This window comes from Sinocyclocheilus anshuiensis, unplaced genomic scaffold (assembly GCF_001515605.1).
Source record: "Sinocyclocheilus anshuiensis isolate Anshui unplaced genomic scaffold, SAMN03320099.WGS_v1.1 scaffold63, whole genome shotgun sequence".
NCBI classification, from domain to species: domain Eukaryota; kingdom Metazoa; phylum Chordata; class Actinopteri; order Cypriniformes; family Cyprinidae; genus Sinocyclocheilus; species Sinocyclocheilus anshuiensis.
This window is the reverse complement of record NW_015552625.1, coordinates 2,495,845-2,520,248: the sequence shown is the minus strand read 5'-3', so window position 1 is coordinate 2,520,248 and position 24,404 is coordinate 2,495,845. Positions and strand designations below refer to the sequence as shown.

At 42.2% G+C, this 24,404-nt stretch overlaps 1 protein-coding gene across 1 annotated transcript in view; it reads left to right on the top strand.

The window, feature by feature from the left end:
- Positions 1-16,265, top strand: part of LOC107666364 (inactive ubiquitin carboxyl-terminal hydrolase 54-like) — a 48,579-nt gene extending 32,314 nt beyond the window's left edge. Inside the window, exons 6-17 of the mRNA XM_016457625.1 lie at positions 223-378; positions 2,090-2,236; positions 2,786-2,935; positions 4,774-4,942; positions 5,615-5,743; positions 9,821-9,974; positions 10,290-11,188; positions 12,175-12,302; positions 12,452-12,589; positions 13,234-13,450; positions 13,974-14,569; positions 14,647-16,265. Of these exons, the coding sequence (XP_016313111.1) occupies positions 223-378; positions 2,090-2,236; positions 2,786-2,935; positions 4,774-4,942; positions 5,615-5,743; positions 9,821-9,974; positions 10,290-11,188; positions 12,175-12,302; positions 12,452-12,589; positions 13,234-13,450; positions 13,974-14,533 (2,847 nt within the window). The 3' untranslated portion in view covers positions 14,534-14,569; positions 14,647-16,265. The remainder of the gene's footprint in view (positions 1-222; positions 379-2,089; positions 2,237-2,785; positions 2,936-4,773; positions 4,943-5,614; positions 5,744-9,820; positions 9,975-10,289; positions 11,189-12,174; positions 12,303-12,451; positions 12,590-13,233; positions 13,451-13,973; positions 14,570-14,646) is intronic.
- The last annotated feature ends 8,139 nt before the right edge of the window (positions 16,266-24,404 follow it).

The following is a 24,404-nucleotide window of genomic DNA, read 5'->3' as shown; positions in this document are numbered from 1 at the left end:
TATACACCTAGGATGCATCGGGGGTGAGTAAAACGCAGCCTAATTTTCATTTTTGGATGAACTAACCCTTTAAACACTTGAGTCAGTTGTTTAGGTTAGTGTTACAAATTCCATTTTTAATTTTTAAATTCATATAGTAATTATAGGCTGTTAACATGTTTACTAAATCAAAGCCAACAAATACAAACACTTCACCCGTAATTACAGATATGAGAGCTGCAGTGTATTGCTTGTGCTATCTTAATGTGTGACATGTGTTGGTTATGCTACAGTAACCAGGCAGTGCGGATGCTGGAATGCCGGGAGAAGCCCACCCCAGACATGTTCGGAGAGCTGCTGAGGAACGCCAGCACTGTGGGAGACCTGCGCAACTGCCCGGTTAGCATTACCACACTCCGCCACACACTCAGCTCTATCAAATCAAGTGCTAATTAGGCATAATGAAGCCTGTTTTCATTTTTGGATGAACTAACCCTTTAAACACTTGAGTCAGTTGTTTAGGTTAGTGTTACAAATTCCATTTTTAATTTTTAAATTCATATAGTAATTATAGGCTGTTAACATGTTTACTAAATCAAAGCCAACAAATACAAACACTTCACCCGTAATTACAGATATGAGAGCTGCAGTGTATTGCTTGTGCTATCTTAATGTGTGACATGTGTTGGTTATGCTACAGTAACCAGGCAGTGCGGATGCTGGAATGCCGGGAGAAGCCCACCCCAGACATGTTCGGAGAGCTGCTGAGGAACGCCAGCACTGTGGGAGACCTGCGCAACTGCCCGGTTAGCATTACCACACTCCGCCACACACTCAGCTCTATCAAATCAAGTGCTAATTAGGCATAATGAAGCCTGGGACTGTGTGTGTGTGTGTGTGTGTGTGTGTGTGTGTGGATGTGGCGCTTGTCTGGGTTTGAATAGGATTGTGGCCATTAAGTAATCGCTGGGTCAAAACAGGATGCAATCAGTGGAATGTTAATTTGTCTCGTGGCCCTGAGGAGGACCAAATTCTTACGCAAAGCACGCACACTTGTTTTCATGTCAGATCAGGATTTCCTTGGATAAGGCATGACGGCTTATCACATTGCAAAAAAATAATTTTCTTAATCAGTATTTTTGTCTTGTTTTCCAGCAAAAATATCTAAACATCCATGAAACAAGATATATTTACTTCAGAGGCAAAATAACATAAGTCAGGAGGATTTTTTTTTTTTTTACGTTTTTACAAAATTAATACTTCCTTCAGAAGTGTGAGATTTATAATGTTACAAAAGATTTATATTTCAAATAAATGCTGTTATTTTTAACTTTCTATTCATCAAAGAATCCTGAAAAAAGTATAATGGTTTCCACAGAAATATTAAACAGTGCATCTGTTTTCAGCATTGAAAGGGTCATGTGACACTGAACACTGGAGTAATGGCTGCTGAAAATTCAGCTTTGTCATCACAGGAATAAATTACATTTTAAAATATATGAAAATACAAACCAGTTTCTAAATTGTATTCATATTTTTAACCTTGCTGTTTTTACCGTATTTTGATATTTTGAGCATTAGAAACTTCTTATATTCAAAAGGGAAAAAAGTTGGGTTTTTTTTAAGCCTATTGGCAAGTACATATTTTTTTCTAATTCAAGCATAAACCAAGCTTAAATTTTGACTTCTCTGATATTCATATACGACATTCATATAATAATGAATCATTACATTATTAGATGACATTATGCTTTTATGTTTGTCTGTTCACTAGTATTAATGGAAGTAAACATGTTTTGAGTTGACACTATGGCAAGATTTCCTTTTGAAATGAACACATTTGAAAGTTGAAGAACAATCTGTGTAGATCTGAAACAGACATGTTATCTTGACCCTCAGACATGCTTCATGCAACCTAAACACACACACAAAATATGGGTGTTCATCTGTGGTTTCTGATCTATATTAGGGTGACTGTGTAAGTTTGGGCAGGGGGAATGGGAATTAATGGTAATGGCTAATGTAAGTATGTGTGTGTTTCATTATAGCTCCAGAGCTTTCAAGCTCCAGTATATAAAAAAAAATTAAAAACATTTTTTCTCCTCTAAAGGGCAACTGTGGAGAGAAGCTCCGTATTCGACGTGTCCTGATGAACTCCCCAGAGATCATAACCATTGGCCTGGTGTGGGACTCAGACCACTCTGACCTAGCAGAAGACGTCATTCATAGCCTGGGCACCGTCCTGCGGCTCGGAGATGTAAGACATGCAACCTGCCAGTAGTTAAAATATCCCACAAACTACACACAATTCCGCTGATATAAATCGGTTGATAGATGAACAAATCCACAACTGAAAACAGAAGCTTTTGAAGTTATAGATGGTGATAAATGCATTCGGCTCCAAACAGCAGTGCTACAACTCTGAGATCACTGTGATGCACATGGGAATTACAGGCAGAACTTGTCAAACTTGTTGCATCAATGACAATGACTCGCACATAAAATTGTGTGAGTCAAAAATTTGCATTTCACTAAGTACTGGGTTCACGTTTCAATGTGAAATGTAAAACCGTTTTAAAAGGCCTAAACAAATGATTATTTTAAACTGAAATACATCTAGAGATCAAGAGTGGTGATTTGATAATCTCCATCACAGATGTTTTTAATGCCTTTGAAAGATCTCATGGTCACTTAAAATAGGTAATCTTTGTAATGGTTTGGTTGTGTGGGTCTACTTTTATGTGTGTATGTGAATGTGTTTGTATTTGAGTAATAAGCGACCTCTTGTCCTTCGTTTCACCCATAGCTGTTCTACCGAGTGACAGAGGACAAGGCCAAACAGGCGGAGCTCTACCTTGTGGGCGTGGTCTGTTACTATGGCAAACACTACTCTACTTTCTTCTTCCAAACCAAAATCCGCAAGTGGATTTACTTCGATGACGCTCATGTGAAAGAGGTAATAATCTGGGCTTTGTGTAACCAGTGAATGTGAAAAATGCAGCCCTTAGCTTGCCGGTTTGCCAGGGTTGTTCGTAGGGCTTTATTTATACATGCCCTGATCTAATGTTCCTTGCTTGCTCTGTCCACAGGGAGTTTGTGTAGAATCATTAACTGGGATAGACCAATGTGTTGGCTCGTTATTTAGCAGTGCCCCACAGGCTCCCAGCATGTGGTGGGTGGGTGGTTGAATGTATGTGCGTGTGCTGTTTTACATAATTCGACAGCTTGTTGACTCACCACTTAGGAGTCTGTGTTGGTGTGTTTGTCTGTGTGTGCAGGTATATGTGCACATGCCAGTAACTCAATGCGTCAATAGTCATTAGTGCACATTCTGTATATGGTCATAACATAAAGACAGGAATGGCACAATGTTCATAGCAAGTGAACGTCAATAAGTTATTATGCACAAATCTGGCACATGCCGACAATGTACAGTAACGTTCCAATTTTTTAATACTTTTATTCAGCATGGATGCATTAAATTGATCAGTATCTACATTAACCCTTTGGGGTCGACAAACGCAGATACGCGTTTTATGGTGCTACTAAGCAACTGAAAAAAGCACAAATGTCAGGGCATGTCAAAACTTCTCCAGGGCCCCAAAACACCCTCGGACCCCAGAGGGTTAAAGACTCCATCACAGGACTAAATTACATTTTAAAATATATTAAAATAGATATCAGATTTCATATAGAAAACTAATTTCAGCAACGTTAAAAAAATCTTACTGACCCCAAGCTTTTGCATTTTCCATATTATGACTGGTAACTAATAAATGCTGAATTTTATTTAAGTATAAAATATTAATTGTATAAAATACTAAAATTCTGTACTATTTTACCTAAATTAGAAATAAAACGATGTTTTATAATGTACAGTATGACAAATGGATACTAATTTTGAGAATTTTAAAAATTAACTTTCAGTAAGAGTTAGATGGCCGCAAGGATAATCTGAATAGTAAAATATAGAAAATGAGAATGCTCAATTAAATGCTCATTATCAGCTGATACCAATCTCGAATATTGGTTGATGACTGATGTGGTACCAATATATTGGTACATCCCTACTTTTTACAGTGATACGTTTACTGCATAATTCCTGCAAGTATTAAAGGTACTTGGAAAAACAAATAGTGTGTGTTATGTCATTCCCTTAGTTCTGAACTTGCAGAATTTTATCTTCATAATAGCAGTGCAGGGCTGTGGATTCTAGACAGTTGCAAACCAAGCAGCTTTTTCTGTGGGGTCTGGCAAGCCTATGCTGACCTGCACGTGAGCTGCGCAGAGCTCCTACAAAAGCCCTCTGAAAACAAGGATATCCCACTATTGTTTACAACCCCAGCTGGACAGTGACAGGGCGTGGCCTACAGACAGAATCCGCCATGATAGTCCACCGCAAACAAACACACACACACTAAAGCTCACTGTCCCGCTCACACTTTCACGTTTTCGTGCATGCTTGTCTGTTACTGCGGCTCGCTCGGGCATCCTGTCTGTTTATGGAGGGAGCGTAGAGAAAGTCATCCATTTGGGAAGTTGGAGTCTTGGGGGTAAGATTGGTGTGAAAATGACAGAAACTTGTCGGACTTGAGTTTCAGTCTCAGCTTTGTTATTCAGGGTATCCAGAACATTTCAGCTGGTCTTTGCTTTTTTGTTTTGTTTTTCACTAGGTGAGAGTAATATTTGGTTGAGCTTTTTAGGGATTAATTTAGGAAAATCTGTCAAATGTATTATTTAAACTGCTTTAAAACTATACTCTCAACATCTTGCCTTTTATTTTCTCTCTCACAGATTGGGCCCAAGTGGAAGGATGTGGTGTCCCGCTGTATAAAGGGGCATTCCCAGCCGCTGTTGCTGCTCTATGCTGACCCCCGGGGGACGCCAGTGTCAGCTCAGGATTTGGCTTCTCGTCTAGACCTACATCACTACACTAAAGCATACTACGACAGTGAGGATTCAGGTACTTGCACACCAGCATAAGGCCGGTTTACTGGTCCAATTTATTTTACTGCATTTCTTTGGTGCACCTTCAGGAGGATGTTTTACATAGTAAAGCAAATGTTTCAATTCATAACAAAACAAGTAATATTTCAATACTGATTATAATAATTATATCTATGCATTGCTTTATAGACAAAACTTTAGTGGAGTTTGCTAAGACTGTCGGTGTAAAAAAGAACAATTCTGTTAAACGGTGAAGAATCAGCAGCTGTAATAACCATATATTTCATTAGAAGATATGATGTCAATATACTGAGCTACTTGAACTGCTTTTTACCTTACAATATACCGATAATATAGATGGTAATAGAGTTCATCATAAGTAGCCTGTCCATAAAACATAGCTAATACTCATGAATAAATGGTGCACAGGGTAATACACACAAAGACAAAACAACAAAACTTTGCCTTAGAGTTAAATGTTGTGCTACATCATAGTTATATCAGAGCTATATCTAGGTACCAGAACATAATAGAAACTTGGGATGAGCTCCTTTGACCTGAGTAAACATCCACCCAGAATACCTAGCAGTGCCCTGTCACCTCTCAAAACTCTTTTTGCCAGTCACAACTTTTGACTGAAAATTCCAGAATATAATTTTTAAAGCAATATGGGTTCCCCAGTTGGTAGCCTCAGTGATAAGCATCAGAGGCTTTGAGAGGTGTGTGTTGGAGGCAGAGTCTCTGTTAGACCAGTCTCTGAGGTTGGAACAGGCAGGAGAGGTGGCCGCCGCTCTGTCTGTGGTTAACGAAGCAATGTGTAAGTAATCCTGCCCTTAGCCTGCTCCTGCTATCATTACTGCCACATGTTTGTGTGTCTGTACATCTCTGTGTTTGAGTGTGTTTGTCTCTGTTCCATATAAAGACTCTCACTAATACACCAGATACACTTTTACTGTCTGCCTTCACACAATAGTAGTGACATGGTTTAAGTCTGCATATACATGGGCCGACATTCCTCCTTATTCTGAGTATTTTTGATTTTGACTGTGAGGTCATAATGATACAGGCTGATTTGCCTGTAACCATAGAAACCCACCAGCAGCCCTAAAGAAGTGCGACCTGGACCTAGTGCTATGGTAACCTTAATGAATACTTTGTGTAGTGTATGATGTATAGGGCTGCCACTAACGACTTTTTATTTTGATTAATCTATCGACTAATTTATCATTTAATTGATTAATCTAAATGATTAATTTCCCACAAAAAAATCAAAATTTTACTTAAGAATATTTTATTCAACTATATTTCATTAAGCCAAAGAAATCCAAGTGTCCATCTCATAGTCCAAATAACTGAAATCAAAGTTCAGTATTATAGTGTAAGAATGACAACATATCCACGTGTTCTAGTCTACTAATAATAAAATTATAATAAAAAAACACTTTTTAAAGGAATATTTACCAGAATTTATTTAGGAGAAAAATGTAAATGTGCAGTATTTCTGAAAAACAAAACTTTTTTTTTTTTAAATAAAATAAATTAATTGGAGATGCTTTTGATTATTAAAATTTAATGGAACCATTAAAATGGAATCCAGAAAATAATGGAAAACAGAATTTGGTAAAGATAAAACTGTAAAACTCAATTAATTAGACAGGCTTTTTGATTAATAAAATTTAATTTAACCATTAAAACAGAGTATAGAAAAATGAAAATGGAAAAAACTGAATTTGGAAATAAAACGGATTTCATAGTGCCCTATAATTATAATTTTTTTTTTTTGTGGTAATAAAAATAGATGTTAGTGAACTATAAAATTAAAAAACAACATGCAGAGATGGACTTTGAGACGCTCTACACATGTAAATGCTAACAGTTCCTGTGGAACTACTGTGAACGGAGCCACATGTACTTAACATGCTGTGTGCTGCATGTACTTAACCTACACGCATGTAAATAATTAAAGCGCATATACTGTATTAGAACTGCATCGCATATAATTATTTAATTAAATCGTAGCATTTGTGAATTCACAATTATGCTTAATTATGATTTTTAAATGAGTTTAATATATCATGCAGCCTTGGAAAACAGACTAATAATGTGTTTTATACATTCTCGTCTGTGAAATGTGCCACTTCCGGTATTTTGCCGGTTAGTCGACTCGGAGCAAAATGAAGTCAAGGATTTTAAAAAAATCGAATAGTCGAATAAAATCGACGAATCGCAACAGCCCTAATGATGTACACTAAGGTCTGCTGCATTTGAAATAGATTTGATGCTAGTCAAGTGTGACCATGTTGAGATCTACATCAGCCAATCACCATGTCCCTTGTCTAATAAACAAAAGTTGTTTACCTTTGTGTCAGTTCCAAATCCTATCTGCAACACTCACCATTTTATTCTGCAGTTATTAAAATTGTTTTAATAAATTTTATCTTAATATATTTATTACATTTAAACATCGAACGATTGCCTTTTACATTTAAACATTAAACTTTTTTTAATACAGTGCCTAGCATGCAGCCCCTTAAGCCATGACTAGCAAGTGTTTTAAAGTAACTGGAATTGACCAGACTCTAGGGGCCGGATTCACAAAACATTCTTAAGAATGAAATTCTTAACTGCTGTTTTATTCTTAACTTCTAACTTAAGAATAAAGTTAAGAATATTTTGTATACCAAAAAAACATTTCTTAAAGGGGTCATATGATGCGATTTCAATTTCATGTTATGTTACTAATTCACACACACACCTACCTACCTTCAAGTTATTTCTTTAAAGGGGTCATCAGATGCAAAATTTACTTTTCAAGTTGTTTGAACATAAATGTATGTTGGAAGTGTGTGCACACATCCATCCTATAATTATAAAAATCCATCCAGTGTTTTTTTTTAAATCCCTATTTTTTAAAATCCCCTTTCTCAAACCAGGCTGATCTGAGATTCCTGTCAGAATGACGTAGTTCTGTACAGGCCCCTCCCACGATAGTTGATTGACAGTAGTGTTTTGGACAAAGCGGAGTCCAACCCGGGGTTGTCACATGTGGTTGCCGCAAGCCCGCTGGCCGCTCCTTCGTCGAATCCGCTGGCAGCGCCGTTCTCAAGCCCGCCCGCCTCTGCTCACTCGAGCCGGCCTCTGCTCACTCTAGGCCTCCATCCCCCGATCACTCAAGGCCGCGGTGTGTGACGCTTTTTCGTTGTGAAAGCGAAAGCGATTGAGGTGCTTTATTGTTGGATGTAATAATGAATATAGCAATCGTCATTTACTCCCGACATCTGAGCTGCTGAAGACGCAGAGGATTAACGGTACTTTCGCTTTGGAGTGAATGCGCCACTCCCGATCAGCCTAAATGCATCTGTTCGCTCGAATCATTCGTGATCCAGCCTCATCTACAGAAGTGAGTATAGGGGTTTTTTATGAATCTTTGCAAATCACCTTTCCTAATAATGTGCTAATTAGCAAGTTTCACGATGAATGCGGCTAAAGTAAACAGTCTCTCTGAGAGCAGCTCGGAAGAGAGGGGCAGGGCCAGCAGAGCTCATTAACATTTAAAGCAACATGGACTATAATGGCTTGATAAAACAGCTGATTTTGACAGTTTTAAAAAGGTGTTTTTTACACTAACATTGAGAAATTTTAACCAAAGTATGTTATAGACTTTTAATTAAGACCCTAAAGAATCATATCAACTTGTGCAAAATGAGCATCCGATGACCCCTTTAAACCGCATAAACACATTTCATTACACCAAATACACAAAATAATGTTCTTTTTAGCAGCATCATATGACCCCTTTAAGAATGTTGATCTTTTTGAATTCCTGAAAATAATTTTCTTAAAAACCATCATAAATGCTAGTAATATGTCAGTTAGGGACCTCGTTTTAATTGTATAATTTTGACATAATTTGTAATTTGGCAACTTTCAGCACATGCAAAGATTTTCTTGTGGACAATTCATCTGTGCATGTTTTTTTTACCTCATAATCTTTGTGGTGAAGGATGCAGGACTTATCCAGTCAGTTAGCCTGCGTAAACCGTCCCCTGCAAGCCTGTTTAGTCTGCCTCCAGACATATTAAAAAAATTATTTTAGAGCTTAAGCTTTTTTTTTTTTGGAAAATTGTACTTTCAAATGTTCTTACGAATTTAAGAAACTTCTTAACTTCTTTCGTGAATCCAGCTATCCAGCTCCAACTATCAGTTTTTGTGAATGTCAATAAAATGCTCTCTGTATCTTTCTGTCTGCGGTTGATGTAAAAGCTGTTTGCTTACCAATGTCATTTTACGTCTGTCTGTCTTTTGTATGTCATACCCTGAGCTTTGTCACTTATGGGGTGACCACATGCACGGACGCACTCACACACACACACACACACACACACACACACACACACACACACTCTTGCACCTTCCATGGCCTGGCCCCTGTGTGTTACCTACACCTCACTCCCCCCCTGCCTCTCGGTTTCCAGAGCCTCTGTAGGGTTGAGTAGATTGCAGCTCATATGAAGAGGAAAGAATTCTCAATTCTGTAATTATTTATAGTTAATTATACTGAGATGTGGTGTTAGCCTCGTGTAATTTGCTTTTTTTAAGTTCAGTGGCTGAACTACAATTCATTTTGATTTAAGTCAACTTCATTATAATTTAATCATTTTGTGCTTGAGATAATTTAACATTTGTGTAAAGGATTTTACTAGGTTCCCCATCTCCCCTATTTGTGTGACCCTCCCCTCAACCCCTTCCTCATAATTCAGGACCCTTCAAAACCCTTTTAATTTCAGTTCTTTGTAATGTGTGTTTGCATGTCCCCCATGACTCGGCTCTTTATTTTCTGCATCTGTTTCATTTTTCTTTTGCCTTTTTTTGTTTTGTTTTGTTTGCGTTGTAGCTAAACTCAGGCATACCTTGCATGAGAGCAGCGCTAACGCTCAGGGCAGGATGCAAAAGTGCATGAGGAGAGCACGAGGTCTGCAGCAGCGCATGCAGCAGCAGCAGCAGCAGAAGCAACAGGAGGAAGAGAAGGAACAGAAACAGCCCCTCAGGTACCTGCTGCTGGCTGCAGTTGTGTATATGTGTGTGTGTGCACTCCAGGAGCCCTGCACACGGGAAGAGGAAACATGCATTGTGCCTTAAAAATAATGATCAATACTTTTTTTAACTTGAAGAATTGAAAGTCAGGTTAGTGTAAGAGATCATATTGCAACGAGCTGCTCAGGTAATGTCACGTTGTTAGAGAGGCTGAAACAAATCTGTATACTGCATGACATCGTCAAGAACTGATTCAAGATACTGACTCAGGTAGGTTCACATTATTTATTATCAGAAACTGATTATTATTTTTCATGTTCTGCATTTAGTGAGCAGTCTGTCCCGGTCCAAATACTTCTGACAAATGTTAAAGAAGAGGATGAGAAGGCAGTTTCAGAAAATGCATTAAGACCACCATCACCTCTCCACATGAAACCTCAGTCTACAAATAAACCGATTTCTGAAGCCCCCGGCCCTCCTGTCTCCTCCTACCATACCGATACACATTGCCAGCAGCAAGACAATGCAGGGGACAACTCCAGTCCTCTTGCTGTGACAGAGAATGGGCCACACTCACACACGTGGGGCCCCAGAGACCCTGTAACCACCACAAACTCTCTTGTACAAACTTCTAGTATGCTCCGTTCTGTCACTGTGCCTGTGATCGCACTGAATGGCTGTGAGGCTCCTCTTAAGTCGTCGGCTCCTCTCAATACGCCCTCTAGTTCATCTCATTTCAGTGCCCGTCAAACACCTTCCATTTCTGATCAATCCAACTCAGGGGAAGGACTGCAAAACCCGCCTCGTCCTCTGTCTCTCCACGGCCTAACCCACACACCCCACAGCCATGCTTCTGATGCCTGTCAAAAATCACTCCTGGCACCCTCGTGTAATTGGTCCTGTCGCAGTCTGGAACGTCCTGATGGCCGTCCTACTGAGATGGAGGCCTCCCCATACTCTCCAGCAGTCCTCCGCTCCCCCTCGTCCCCCTGTCCTCCGTCCCGGTCTTCACCAGAACGGGATCAGCGTCCAGCCGGCCCTATGCCCGTGGAGCGGTGGGCCGAGAATGTCAATCGATACTACAACTCCCAGAATTGTGCACGTTCGGGACGTGGCTCACCCTGTGAGGAGCTGTCAGAGCTGGACTCACTTTATCAGGCCAGCTTGAAGGCTCCCAGCATGCCCCGAGCCCCACAGGGACCCAGCCCTCAGCTAGCCAACAGATCAGGTAATTTCGAACAAGATCTCACTGAGATCTCATATAACACTCTGTTGAAATATGTTTAAAAAACGTATACGTAGCAAAAAAACCCCAGTAAATTTCAGTTATTTAAAAACATATTAAAAATAATTAAACGTTTTACCGTAAAAAAAATCTATATAAAAATGCACGAGAGTTCAAAAGTAAGAGCTCCAACCCATGTTCTTAACTAAGAAAACTTAAGTCAGTAAAAACTCAGTGAATTGACTTGTACCTGAACTTTAAAGGGGACTCAACTCTCTTTTTATTTGTGATACACTGTCTCAGTCTAAATTACATCCACACTGGTGTTTTAGGAATCCAAACAAATTAGAATATATTAAAGGGGTCATATGATGTTGCTAAAAAGGAAAAATTGAAATCGCATCATATGACCCCTTTAATAATAACAACAATTAGAGTAATAGCCATATATTGTAAAACAATTGAAATGAAAATGAACATTTCATAGGTATATTATTTTTGCTTTACACTACAGTAGGGAAATTACAATACTTCTTTCCTAATTTCTACACTTGAAAGAGATATTTTGAATTTAGACTGCATTTAAACTGCTAGCTGTCAGCAATTCATACTGCATACTTTTAAGCTTTTATTTTGACGGAAATGGCAGTAGAGCTTTTATTTTGAAGGAAAACTCCAGCTTCAGTGAAAACAGACTTACAAACACGCGTCTCACTACAAATTTTGTGAAATGCTGTCATCATCTGCTGTGAAAATAAAGCATAACAGGTGGCCGTTTTTTTAAGTGTAGTTTTTTTTTAAACTACACTTTTTGCCTGGAGGACCTATCGTTTCATATCGTCATGTGACCACGATAATATCGAGATAGTTTTGCTATCACGATATCACAATATTGATACTATCGTTACATACCTAACTTATTTATATATTTATTTATTTATGAGTTGTCCTTTCTGGAACCAGGTTGTATAAATTTAGTGTTCGTCTAGGTCCCGCTGCTTCTCGTAAGCACAACGCTGGATACTCTGCCACACTTGGTCGTTCTAAAACCCCTACAGCAGAGATCGAGAGGAGTGCCTACAGGACGCCAGCATACAGCACTAAATCACTTCAGAGGGTGCGTTGGCATACCTGCATTATTTCAGTAGTATTTATAGTATTATGTATAAGATGTGTGTATAATTGTCATCACACAAAGTGAAGATCTTTCTTAGTATTTGATAAGGATTTGAAATGCTAATGCAGTGTCATTATGTGTGTGTGCAGCCTGTGTCTGCTGCGGCCTATGATGCACCACTGGGTGAGGATGAATCATACAGTGCCGAGAACCTGCGACGAATTGCTCGGAGTCTGAGTGGGACTGTCATTGGAGGACAGACTGATGTACCCCCGTCTCGCAGCTTTGTGGGTGTCTCACAATTTAAAGTCACTTGGTCAAACACTCAAACCTCATATTGTGCACTCAGAATACATTAGCACCATTTAATTTGCTGCAAAAACAGCTTTCAAGTACTTTTCTCAGTATGTATGAAATGTTACATCATGGTTTTAGGCAGTGTGGTCTTAAATGTTTGTGAACTCACTTTGAAAGAGGAATACTGCCACCTGGTGTGGCTGTGGAGAAGACAAAGAAACTTAAGTACATAGTGGTTTTTAGACGACGTATCACTTCAGCTGCAAAACTACCTTTTCAGTTATAATAAGATTTATTTATTTGTTTAAATCAGCCAATCATCTCACAGATCTCTTGGAATCCTTCATGGACCCCAGTAGTTGGCAGACTCCAGTTTGAGAACCACTGAAGTAGAGCTTAAGTTATTTTCGTTGTTTTCATTTTTATATTTTATTTCATTTATATGTCCATTGTCCATCTGTTCTTTAGTTACCAATTGTTTTTGTGTGTGGGTGTGTGTGTGTGTGTGGGTGTGTGTGTGTGTGTGTGTGTGTCATTTCTGTCCTTGTCATGGTGCTGCTGGGAACTCCTATTATTTTCATGTCTCCTCCTCTCTCATCCTTTCATTACTTTTTTTTTTATTTCTTTCATAAAGGACCCCCATGTCTCCAGGATGTCCACGCATGTGAATGTGCAACTCCCCACACGTCGTTCCAGCACCTCCCTGCATGTTTTAACCCCTACTTCCCACAATCCTCCTATGTTCCCTCATGAACCGCAGCCCCAATACCCTCACCCAAGCCACCGCCACCACCCCGCCCTTCCATCACACCTGCACCAGCAGACACTGAGGCTCTCTCATGGACAAAAAGGTAACCATCTCACCCCACCCGCACTTTCAGCCTTCATGTTGCAGACACAGATGCTTTTTACTCTGTCTGCAAGAGGCTGCCATCTGTGTTGTCTGTGATTTTGCGTTTTAACACTTTTGTTGTTAAACTAGTCAAAGGACCTAAAACGCTATTGAGGTTAAGCTTGATGATTCATCTGGCAAGATGTATTCTGTTTGTCTATTTAACAATTTTCTGACCTTTCATAAGGTCTGCACAAAAAAACTAATAGCATTTTTTCTCAAAAATATATAATGATAATAATTATTATTATTATTATTTTTATTTGTTCAATATTTTTTTGAATAATAATAATCACTATAATATAGAAAATATCTGTTTTAAAACAAGCAAAACATATTTATATAAATTACAGTTTTTGTGATTTGTCAATTGCTCTAAGCTATATCAAGATTTTGTTTTATTATAATTAATCATGCAGCCCTACACAGGATGCATCACTGCTATAAACAACAATTCTAATTTTCTTCGCTCCTCTCTGCAGGAGATTGCCAAAAGGCCAACAAGTTTTTGGCTGTGCTTGACAGGGGTGAAACTTTCTCCCGTGAAAACTACCACAATGTCGCAATGAGCTACGGCACCCTTCCAAGGGCCCACCGTAGGTCAGTTTCATCTGGGCCCCCTGTGCACCAAGCAAGGCCGGGACCCCCAGCGGGCCCAGGCCCCCGGAACCACCCAGACGCAGCCTACGCCACACTATCCCACCCTCACCGCACTACAGCATCAAATAGGACAATGGATGGCTTTTACAGACAGCCCCACCAACAATCTGCTTCAACCACCCCAATCCTGCATCACTCCAGCCATCATCACCCTCACCTTGAGCCGCCGACCCAACCCCTCCGCCTTGATGTGCCCCCCGACAGGGACTGGAGGGCTGCTAGGGACACTCATGTCTTCCCCAGGACAGAACCACGTGGTGGGACATCCCGTGGCCCTCCTGTTTATATCTGCGGGTTGTGCAAGCAGAACCCAGCTGAGCCCACTAGAAGCTACTGCCAGACCTGCAGAGCCCATATGAACCACTACAGAATGACCAGCTGAGTCATGCAGGAAACGCATCCTTCAACGCACTCATTCTCTGACTTGGAAGTAAATGTGAGAGCCCATGCCAATTCTGTGAAGCTCTTCACACAGCAAAAAAGGAAGGTCTTAGGTTAGCTGCTTTGGCTAAAGTGAAAGACAATGATGTTTGGCTCATATGTGAATGTGGAGTGGTCATTTTCCAAAAGCATATTTTAAACGCAGCTGCTGCATTTAAACGCTAAAAGGAGGATGTCCACTCCCTGCGCTTTTAAACATTTCCACTGCAAATTCAGTTCCACAGAGTTAGGTTCACTTTAATTGGCCACCATCTCAGCACAAAGCTGTGAAGAACAGAGCACTTTGCTGCGTGGGCCGCTGCATCTTAACTGATGCAAACACAAAATGCCAAGACTGACAAACCTTGCCTGCTGATATACAGTGTCTGCTCCGTATATGCACAAATATGCTTTAGTTTCCAATTAGCCTTCCAAGCTAACCTTACTTAGTTCTGTGATAGTAATTTAACTGTTAACTCAAGTTTAGTGCACTTCAGAAGTGTTAAGTTAGAAGCGTTCCTCTGTTGTAACTTCTCCCATTTTTATGGGAAAACAATGTTTATGTGTAACTACTTCATTTAGAGGGCTGTAACGTCAGTGTGTGCAAGTAATCAGAGGTACATCAGGTACCAACAGTCAACTTTCAACAACCTCATTGGCATTTGTGTCGATATTTTTGTGTACAGTATTGTTCTGCCTGATAGTAGCACCGACACCTGTTGTGATCTTTTTATTTTAAATATTTTGTAGTAGCAACAGTTGAACTTTTTGGTTTCTACAGTATATCTTACATTAACTGTTAAGTGCAAAACTTTTTCAGGCTGTTTTAAGACTTAAGAGATCGAAAACAGAAGGACAGAACATTCTGCAGTGCCTTGGTTTGTGAAAGGCAAAGTAACTGGGTGCCAGTGTCCATTTTATACATTTTCAGTCACATAATAATGCTTATTATAATAGTGCTAAATTCAAGAATTGCCGTTTTCAGTTGAGATCATTTTAGTTTTTCCCCCACTGGAGAATGAATGCTTTTTATATTCTTTTTATTTAATTTCTTGAATGCTGTTGAGGAGGAACTTGTGGCTTGAGATGGTTAATTAGTTTAAGTCTTAAACATTGAAAGTGTTGAGAGTGTCTGTCGGCTATTAGCTGAGTTTGATGGTGCAATGTGCCATTTCATGGAAATGAAAGTGTTACCTGCTCATCCTAGTGAACACAAGAGTAGTTAATATTGAAACAGGGCCAAACATTTTTTTTCATACATTTTAGAGCATGTCAAATACCTCAACCAATCACATGCTCTCTTATTTTTATTTCACCAGAACAGTTTTGCATGTATTATGGTTTCGTAAATCAGGACCTAACGGTGAATCGGAGTGCCTCTGTGTTGAATTCCCACTGGGCGAATTATCTGAAGCTTTTTTTGTTTGGCTAATATGCAGTGTAACACTGCCCTGGCGTAATTATTGTCAGAACAGGGATCTGTGACTGATTTACCCTTCCTTCCTTTTTTTTCTGAGTTAAAATACAAACAGATATGGCAAAAAAGCAAGGCTGTATATATAAGTGTGTACAGATATTCAGTCTTTGACCTTAAGTACAGACGGATTCGGATTTATTGTAAATGCTGTGCTAGAAATCAAACTTGTATTTTTGCAATAAAGTTATATTGAGCTCCAGTCAGGAGCAGAACGCTGTACCTTTTTTTTCTGGCTGCCTTTTTTTCTTTAAAAAAGTCTGTCTGTCCACTATCTATCCATCTATCTATCTAAAGTTAGTTTATGGTTTGTACTGTGTCTTAATGATTGCTCATTTCCAACTAAATTTCAACTGTAAATTAAGTCTTTTTCTCTAGAAAAATATTTATGTATTTATTTAGTTATGTTTGTTTGTTGAAAGGAATAATACCCCCCACCCCAGCAGTATCTAAAAGGATTTTTAAAGTAGTCATCATGAACAAATGGATAATTCTCTGCAAACCCTTTTCTAAGAAACCTAGCATGGTTTTGCTTAAATTAGCCCAAATCTCTGGCATGAAGATGTCAAACAGGACAGGCATTTATGATGGCATCAGAGTAACAGAAATGTTGGTATGATAGTTGGTATGAAAACTGATGTCTGTGTGTTCATGTGCCACTATTAATATGCTAATTTAGACCTGAGAGGCCCTCCAGTGAGCATCTTGCGCTGCTTTGCTTGTTGCATTTTTATTGTCTGATGTTTTTCCTGCTATCCCATAATAACAGGAATGTTTGTTAACCTTGACCGTCTCTAAAGATTTCACTTGTACTTCAAACATGAACAATCACCGTGAGATGACAATGAGTTTTTTTTTTTTGCCTAACTTCTTAAGGCTAATGAGGTAGTTTCAGTTTCTTAGCAACAAGAAAGAACAAGAAAAAAAAAGTTGGTATGTTGATGGAATGATTGCCTTTGTGTTTAAGTTAAATGAAGCATAAATGCATGGTTGTATGGAAGAAAGACACATAAATATGTAAAAAGCAAAAGAAAGACTCAAGTCAAAAAAGAAATTGGGCTCCTGAATAAAAAAATTAAGCTGAAAAAAGTGATGTACGCAAGAAGGTAATTAAAGATTAGTGTGTTAAAGTAATAAAAATGAATAATTCAAATAATTAAAAGCAGGCCAGTCAATGACCTGCACATAAGGCATTGGATGGTATCCAGTGGTAGCAGATAGATTATTGTGTTTAAATAATCTATCTGCTAGTTATGTGTTAACCAATGGCACAGCAATGACAAAACTGTCTGCAAGTCAATTGCACACTTGTACTTCAAACATGAACAATCACCGTGAGATGACAATGAGTTTTTTTTTTTTGCCTAACTTCTTAAGGCTAATGAGGTAGTTTCAGTTTCTTAGCAACAAGAAAAAAAAAGTTGGTATGTTGATGGAATGATTGCCTTTGTGTTTAAGTTAAATGAAGCATAAATGCATGGTTGTATGGAAGAAAGACACATAAATATGTAAAAAGCAAAAGAAAGACTCAAGTCAAAAAAGAAATTGGGCTCCTGAATAAAAAAATTAAGCTGAAAAAAGTGATGTACGCAAGAAGGTAATTAAAGATTAGTGTGTTAAAGTAATAAAAATGAATAATTCAAATAATTAAAAGCAGGCCAGTCAATGACCTGCACATAAGGACACAACTCACATTACTGTCTTATTGCTCTAGGATTGTACTAGTTATGTGTTAACCAATGTCACAGCAATGACAAAACTGTCTGCAAGTCAATTGCAAAGTAACATTCAAGAGGCCAGAGTGGCAACTGACAATTCAGTTTGCTGTGAATTGATTTGTTCTGTCTGGGAGGAAAGGAGCAAAAGGTCTTTAGTTTCTTTCTTGCAGATTCACAAAGAACATCATGGGCCAAAGCAGCATCTGCAGATGAAGGCCAGGCTGTGCTTGAGAGAAACATTGCCTCTTCATTGAAAAGGCAATTAATTCTCACAGCAGAGCACTGGATGCAGGCTGTTTCACTTCACAGTGCAACACGAGGTACTGTTTAAGTCACGTTCACACCAAGAATGATAACGTACTCTTACAAATGTAACCTCGGTTCCCTGAGATATGGGAACGAGTACTGCGTCTGCTAAGACGCTATGGGAAAATGTCCTTTTTTATCCTGAACTGAAGCCTTTTTCAATAACGCAGTGTAACTGCACGGCCATTGGTTCGTGCAGTACACTTTAAAAATGAACCAATGGCTCGGCAGCGGTGCTGCACGAACCTATGGCCACAAAGCCCGCCAGAATGGGTGGGGCCATCTGGCTATATAAGCGGGCACTTCGCCATAAGATTCAGGTTACTTCGACTGAAGTGACGACTGAGCCGTGCAGCTGCATAGCATGGCTAGCAACACAGTACTCGTTCCCGTATCTCGGAACCAAGGTTACATTTGTAACCGAGTACATTCCCTATCGATACTTCACTTGTACTGCATCTGCTAAGACGCTATGGGAACCAGTACAATCACGCCGTGCTTATGGCAGAGGAACGACTACATGTGTAACCTTGCCCTAGGCACCTCAGGGCCCAAGGGGACAAGAATAGTAAACACCTCCCAAGGCGAACGGGCTAAGCTCACAGAGGTCACACCCGGCCTGAGTGATCGTTCCAGAAGACTTGCACAGCCCGGGTACCCATGAGGGCCAAGAGCGAGTAAGTCCTCTGATGGGTTTGAGCATGTTACGGCCAAACTCCTGCTCAGAGCGGTACTGCGTAAGCAGGTGCATACCAGTTATGCAGAAAGAACCCTAGCCTGCAAGGCAGGGACGTCCAGGTTATAAAACCTAGCAAATGTGGACGGCGAGGCCCAACCGGCCGCTGCACAAATTTACGCAATGGACACGCCACTAGACCATGCGCAAGAAGAGGCGACGCCTCTAGTTGAATGGGCTCGTACTCCAATGGGGCATTGCAGGCCCAAGGAAGAGTAGGCTAGCATAATAGCGTCAACTATCCACTTAGAAATTCTCTGCTTCGTGACCGGATGCCCTTTAGCGTGGCCACCAAAGCAAACAAAGAGCTGTTGAGACTGCCTAAACGGGGTGGAACGCTCTATGTAAACTTTCAGCGCCCTGACGGGGCAGAGTAAATTCAATTACTGGTCCTCTTCTGAGGGAGGAAGCACAGAGAGTGTAATGACCTGTGCCCTGAATGGAGTAGAGAGCACCTTAGGTATATAACCATGCCTCGGTTTCAGGATGACCTTGGAGTCGCCAGGCCATTAGTTTGACCGATGCTAATGCTAGCAGCAGAGCGGTTTTCAATGACAGGGACAGAAGGTAAACAGACTGCAGCAGCTCAAAGGGAGGACCCTTCAGGGCCCTCAGAACAGTGGGCAGGTCCTACGTAGGGACAGTGAGGGGACGGGGCAGATTCAGCCTCCTAGCCCCCCTCAGAAAACGTACAACAAAGTTGTTTCTGCCCATTGACTGGCCTGCTATAGGGGCATGAGAAGCCGTTATAGCTGCTACATAGACCTTGAGCATGGATGGGGAGCTTGTCCTTGGAATAATAAATTGGACAATGAGAGTTGACTTTTGAGGCGAACAGGTCCACTTCTGCCTTGCCAACGATCTCCCAAATTTCTCCCAAAGACCGTCTGCAGATGAAGCATCCATTCTTCTGAGGGGTCTTTGCTTCGTGACAACATGTCCGCTACTTGGTTCAGTTTGCCTGGAACGTGTGCTGCTCTCAGCGAGCGCAGGTTAGGCTGAGCCCATTCCAGGAGGCGCTCTACCAGCACAAAGAGGCGCCCCGAGGAAAGCCCTCCCTGGCGATTTATGTAGGCCACCACAGTTATGCTGTCTGAGCGGACCAGAAAGTGGTGTCCCCTCAGGTCCGGTAGGAAGGTTTGACAGGCCCGACATACCGCCAGCATTTCGAGGCAGTTGATGTGAAGACCGTCCTTCGCTTTCGACCAGTGCCCAAAAGCCGGTTTTCAGACCATTCCCAGGGGGATGCCCTGTTCCATCCACTGAGCATTCTTCCAAGGGGTCAGGGCTGTTACACATGTCTGTGACGCCACGCATGGGATGGAACCTGCGGTTTCAACATACCGCCAGCATTTCGAGGCAGTTGATGTGAAAACCGTCCTCCGCTTTCGACCAGTGGCCGAAAGCCGGTTTTCCTTCGCACAGAGCTCCCCAACCTGTGTTGGAAGCATCTGTCGAAACCACCTTTCTCCTGCAGACCATTCCCAGGGGGATGCCCTGTTCCATCCACTGAGCATTCTTCCAAGGGGTCAGGGCTGTTACACAGGCCTGGTCTACCTTGATAACATGGGATGGAACCCACGGTTTCAGCCAGTACTGAAGGGGACGCATACGAAGCAGGCCCAACTGTAGCACTGGAGATGCTGCGGCCATAAGGCCCAGCATCTTTTGAAACACCTTGAGGGGGCGAGAGGCACCGGCCTTGATGGAAGCCGCAAGCTGCTGTATGACCAGAGCACGCTCTGTCGTGACCACCGCTCTCATTTGGGTTGAGTCGAACACCATTCCCAGGAATGATACTCGTTGGCTGGGGGACAGTGCACTCTTGGCAAAATTGACCCTGAGCCCCAGGCACTCTAAGTGGCTGAGGAGGAGGGCTCTGTGAGATAGTGACTCTGCCTCCGACTGGGCCAGAACGAGCCAGTCGTCGAGGTAATTGAGAATGCGGATTCCCTTCTGCCTCAGATGGGAAAGAGCCGCATCCATGCAATTCGTGAAAGTGCGTGGAGCCAGGGATAGTCCAGAGAAAAAGACCTTGTATTGATAAGCCACTCCCTCAAAGGTGAATCTCAAGAATCGCTTGTGGTGGGGGGCTATCTGGATGTGAAAGTAGGCGTCTTTCAAGTCCAGAGAAAAGAACCAGTCATCTGGGCGGATTTGCGAGATGATCTGCTTCAATGTAGTCATCCTGAATGGCGGTTTCATGAGGCGTCTGAGATCGAGGGTGGGCCGCAGGCGCCATCCTTCTTGGGGATGAGGAAGTAACGGCTGTAGGAGCCTAACTTGCTCTGAGCTGGAGGGAACCGTCTCTATGGCTCCCTTTGCCAGCAGATTTTTCATTTCAGTGCGCAGGAACGTGTGCGTCTTTGCTCTGAACCAAAGTGGGGACCACCCCATTGAAACGAGGGGGTCTTCGAGCGAATTGAAGTGAATAGCCTCGCTTTATTATCCCAAGAACCCACTCTGACACTCCGGGGATGGCTTGCCATGCCTCGGCCCGGGAAGTCAGGGGTTGGATTGGTTCGAGTGCCTGGTCGCTGCAAAGGGACACGGTACTTGTGAGAAATGGAAGAGGAAATCTGCTCTCTTTTTGAAAATGTTTGTGTTTTAATCTGTCCACTATAACAGCAGATCGCCGCTTGGGCGCTTGAACGGGCCCAGGAGTTTGCAGCAAACACATTGCCGACTGCACACGGAACTGGACGGGGTGATTGGCAGCTTAAGAGAGGCAGCTTGGGGGGTGATCCGGCTGCAGCGAGACTTGGCCCCCTCCTCTTTCTGTCCTGTAGATCAGGACGATGCCTGAGGCGCAGGGTCCAGCATTATCTTGGGCCGGAGTCCCTGGTGCTTCGGAAATCGGTAGCGTTTGGCCAAGTGGGAACGTCTGTCGAGGCTCAGACTTGAGACGACTTTTGTGCCTCCGTGAAACGATCAGCGAAGCCTTCGACCGCTGGCCCAAACAGACCGGTGGGGGAGACCGGAGCATCAAGGAAGGGAACCTTGTTAGCGTCCTTGATTTCCGTCAAGGTCAGCCATAAGCGGCGCTCGAGCACCACCAGACTGGCCATGGAACGCCCTATTGCCATAGCCGTCGCTTTGGTGGCGCGCAAAGCCAGGTCCATCGCGATTCTCAGCTCCCTGAGCGTCGCTGGTTCTGGTCCAGTTTGGCCTGGAAGACCTGGAGGACCACCATTGAATGGAGCGCTGAGGCCGCTTGCCCAGCCGAGGAGTAGGCGCGTCCAGCGAGGGCTGAAGTCACCCTACACGGTTTGGACGGATGGGCGGCCTTTGCCTTCCAGCCGATAGCAGTGGGCGGGCAGAGATGTGCGGCCACTGACTCGTCCAGCGGAGGCAGCTTCTCGTACCCCTTATCCTCAGTGAGGTCCACCGAAGTGCAGCCATAAGCGGCGCTCGAGCACCACCAGACTGGCCATGGAACGCCCTATTGCCATAGCCGTCGCTTTGGTGGCGCGCAAAGCCAGGTCCATCGCGATTCTCAGCTCCCTGAGCGTCGCTGGTTCTGGTCCAGTTTGGCCTGGAAGACCTGGAGGACCACCATTGAATGGAGCGCTGAGGCCGCTTGCCCAGCCGAGGAGTAGGCGCGTCCAGCGAGGGCTGAAGTCACCCTACACGGTTTGGACGGATGGGCGGCCTTTGCCTTCCAGCCGATAGCAGTGGGCGGGCAGAGAAGCGCGGCCACTGACTCATTCAGCGGAGGCAGCTTCTTGTATACCCATATCGTATCCCCGTATCTTCAGCGCCGTCCACCGAAGTGAGGGCGGATGAAGCGGAAGTACGGAGACGTGCAGAGTATGGGGCGTGCCACGACCTGGTGAGCTCGTCATGGACCTCCGGGAAAAAAGGAAAGGATCGCTGATGTAGCAAATTAACTCAAAAGGGAAATGTATATAAATAATTACAATGAATTATAATTAATTAAAATTATTTACCTCAGCTGCCAGTAGTAACTGTAGCAGAATTATTTCATTCATATCAACTCTAAGAAAGGATATTTTCGTGGCCACAGAAAATAACTTTCTTACAGTAATGCATTAGAGCATGCAGCTATAGATCAGATCATAAAAGGGACTCTATTCACAAGCAGTGACAGAAACAGAAACTCATGTAATTTGTGCACAGAAGTAAACTAAATAAAAACTAAACACTAACACATAACTAATCTAGACAAACAAACAAACATACAAATCACTCATTCATGGGGAGTTTGGAAGTGGATGACTGAAACCGTTAGAGAAACCAGAGAATGCAGTTATGGAAAATGAGTCAATTAACCACCTGAGTGAAACCATCAGCGCCGTTTTATAATGGGGTCTACAGCTTATCCTAAACCTCTGTTTCGTTTAGTTAAATGTACGATACTTGCATTGCCAGTGTCCGGATGCAGTCTCGGATGAAAGTATTGATGGTTTGGAGGTTTGGTGGTGTAGGAGTAGCAAAAAGATGTTATTCTGACTCTGTGGTGGTCGGGAGAGTTTTCTCCCAGGTGGAAAGTGAAGGCATGGCTATAGTTGAGGCCTGCCAGGTGCGGATGCGCTGGCCCCGGGAGGGTGATGAGAGCAGAGACGAGCCAAAAACCCAAAAAGCCCAGGAGGGTCACTGATGTGAGGCCTTACAAGTTTGAAGCAGGTCACAGGCATGGCTATAGTTGAGGCCTGCCAGGTGCGGATGCGCTGGCCCCGGGAGGGTGATGAGAGCAGAGACAAGAGCCAAAAACCCAAAAAGCCCAGGAGGGTCACTGATGTGAGGCCTTACAAGTATGAAGCAGGTCACACATCTCAGGATTTGAGTGAGCCAATGAGGAATGGTACCTTTGGAGGGAAATTTTACGATCTTTTGTCACTTTTAGCATGGTGTTTTGCATATGAAACTCGATTGGGTGTTCAAGAGAAGAATCTTCAAGATTCTTATAATACATATGTTGCATAGGTATCAACATATAATATACACTCTCATTTAGATCATGAAAATACGAACTCATAGATACCAAACATGGTATAGGTGAGGTTATATTAACTAGTGATCATGCATAAAACAGTATACAATACACAAGACCATATACAAGGAGGTAGTAATCATACACAAAGACCTGGGTATATGCATGATAGGAAAAAATCTGTCTATGAATTAATTAAAGAAGTAATTTCCTATAGCAGTATATGTCTGTTTTAGAGAGAATTGAGTAGGGAGGAAGATTCTCTTTACAAACTTTTAGGTCGTAAAGTTTCTTATCTGGCTGAGTTGTCCTGGCCTGGAGATCATTCACAGACATATTGGCACCGAGTCTGGTGTTGGGTGAGGGGTCTGTGATTGTTTGTTAATCTAATGAATAATTGATTTGTTAAATCTAATGAACAATTGTGTCTCTGATTGGTCGAAATGCTACACTGACGAGGGGCTTGACGGCGCCCCGGCAGGAACCACTCGTCCATTCGGCTGCGGGAGGGCTTCTCCGGTGGAGACCACTCCAATCCCAGCTCCTCGACGGCTTTCGGGAGGAGTAATTCGGCATCCATCCCGGGCTTAACGGTGCTGGGCTCGGACGACGGCAGGGGCGTGAACAGGCCTTATCCTGTAAACT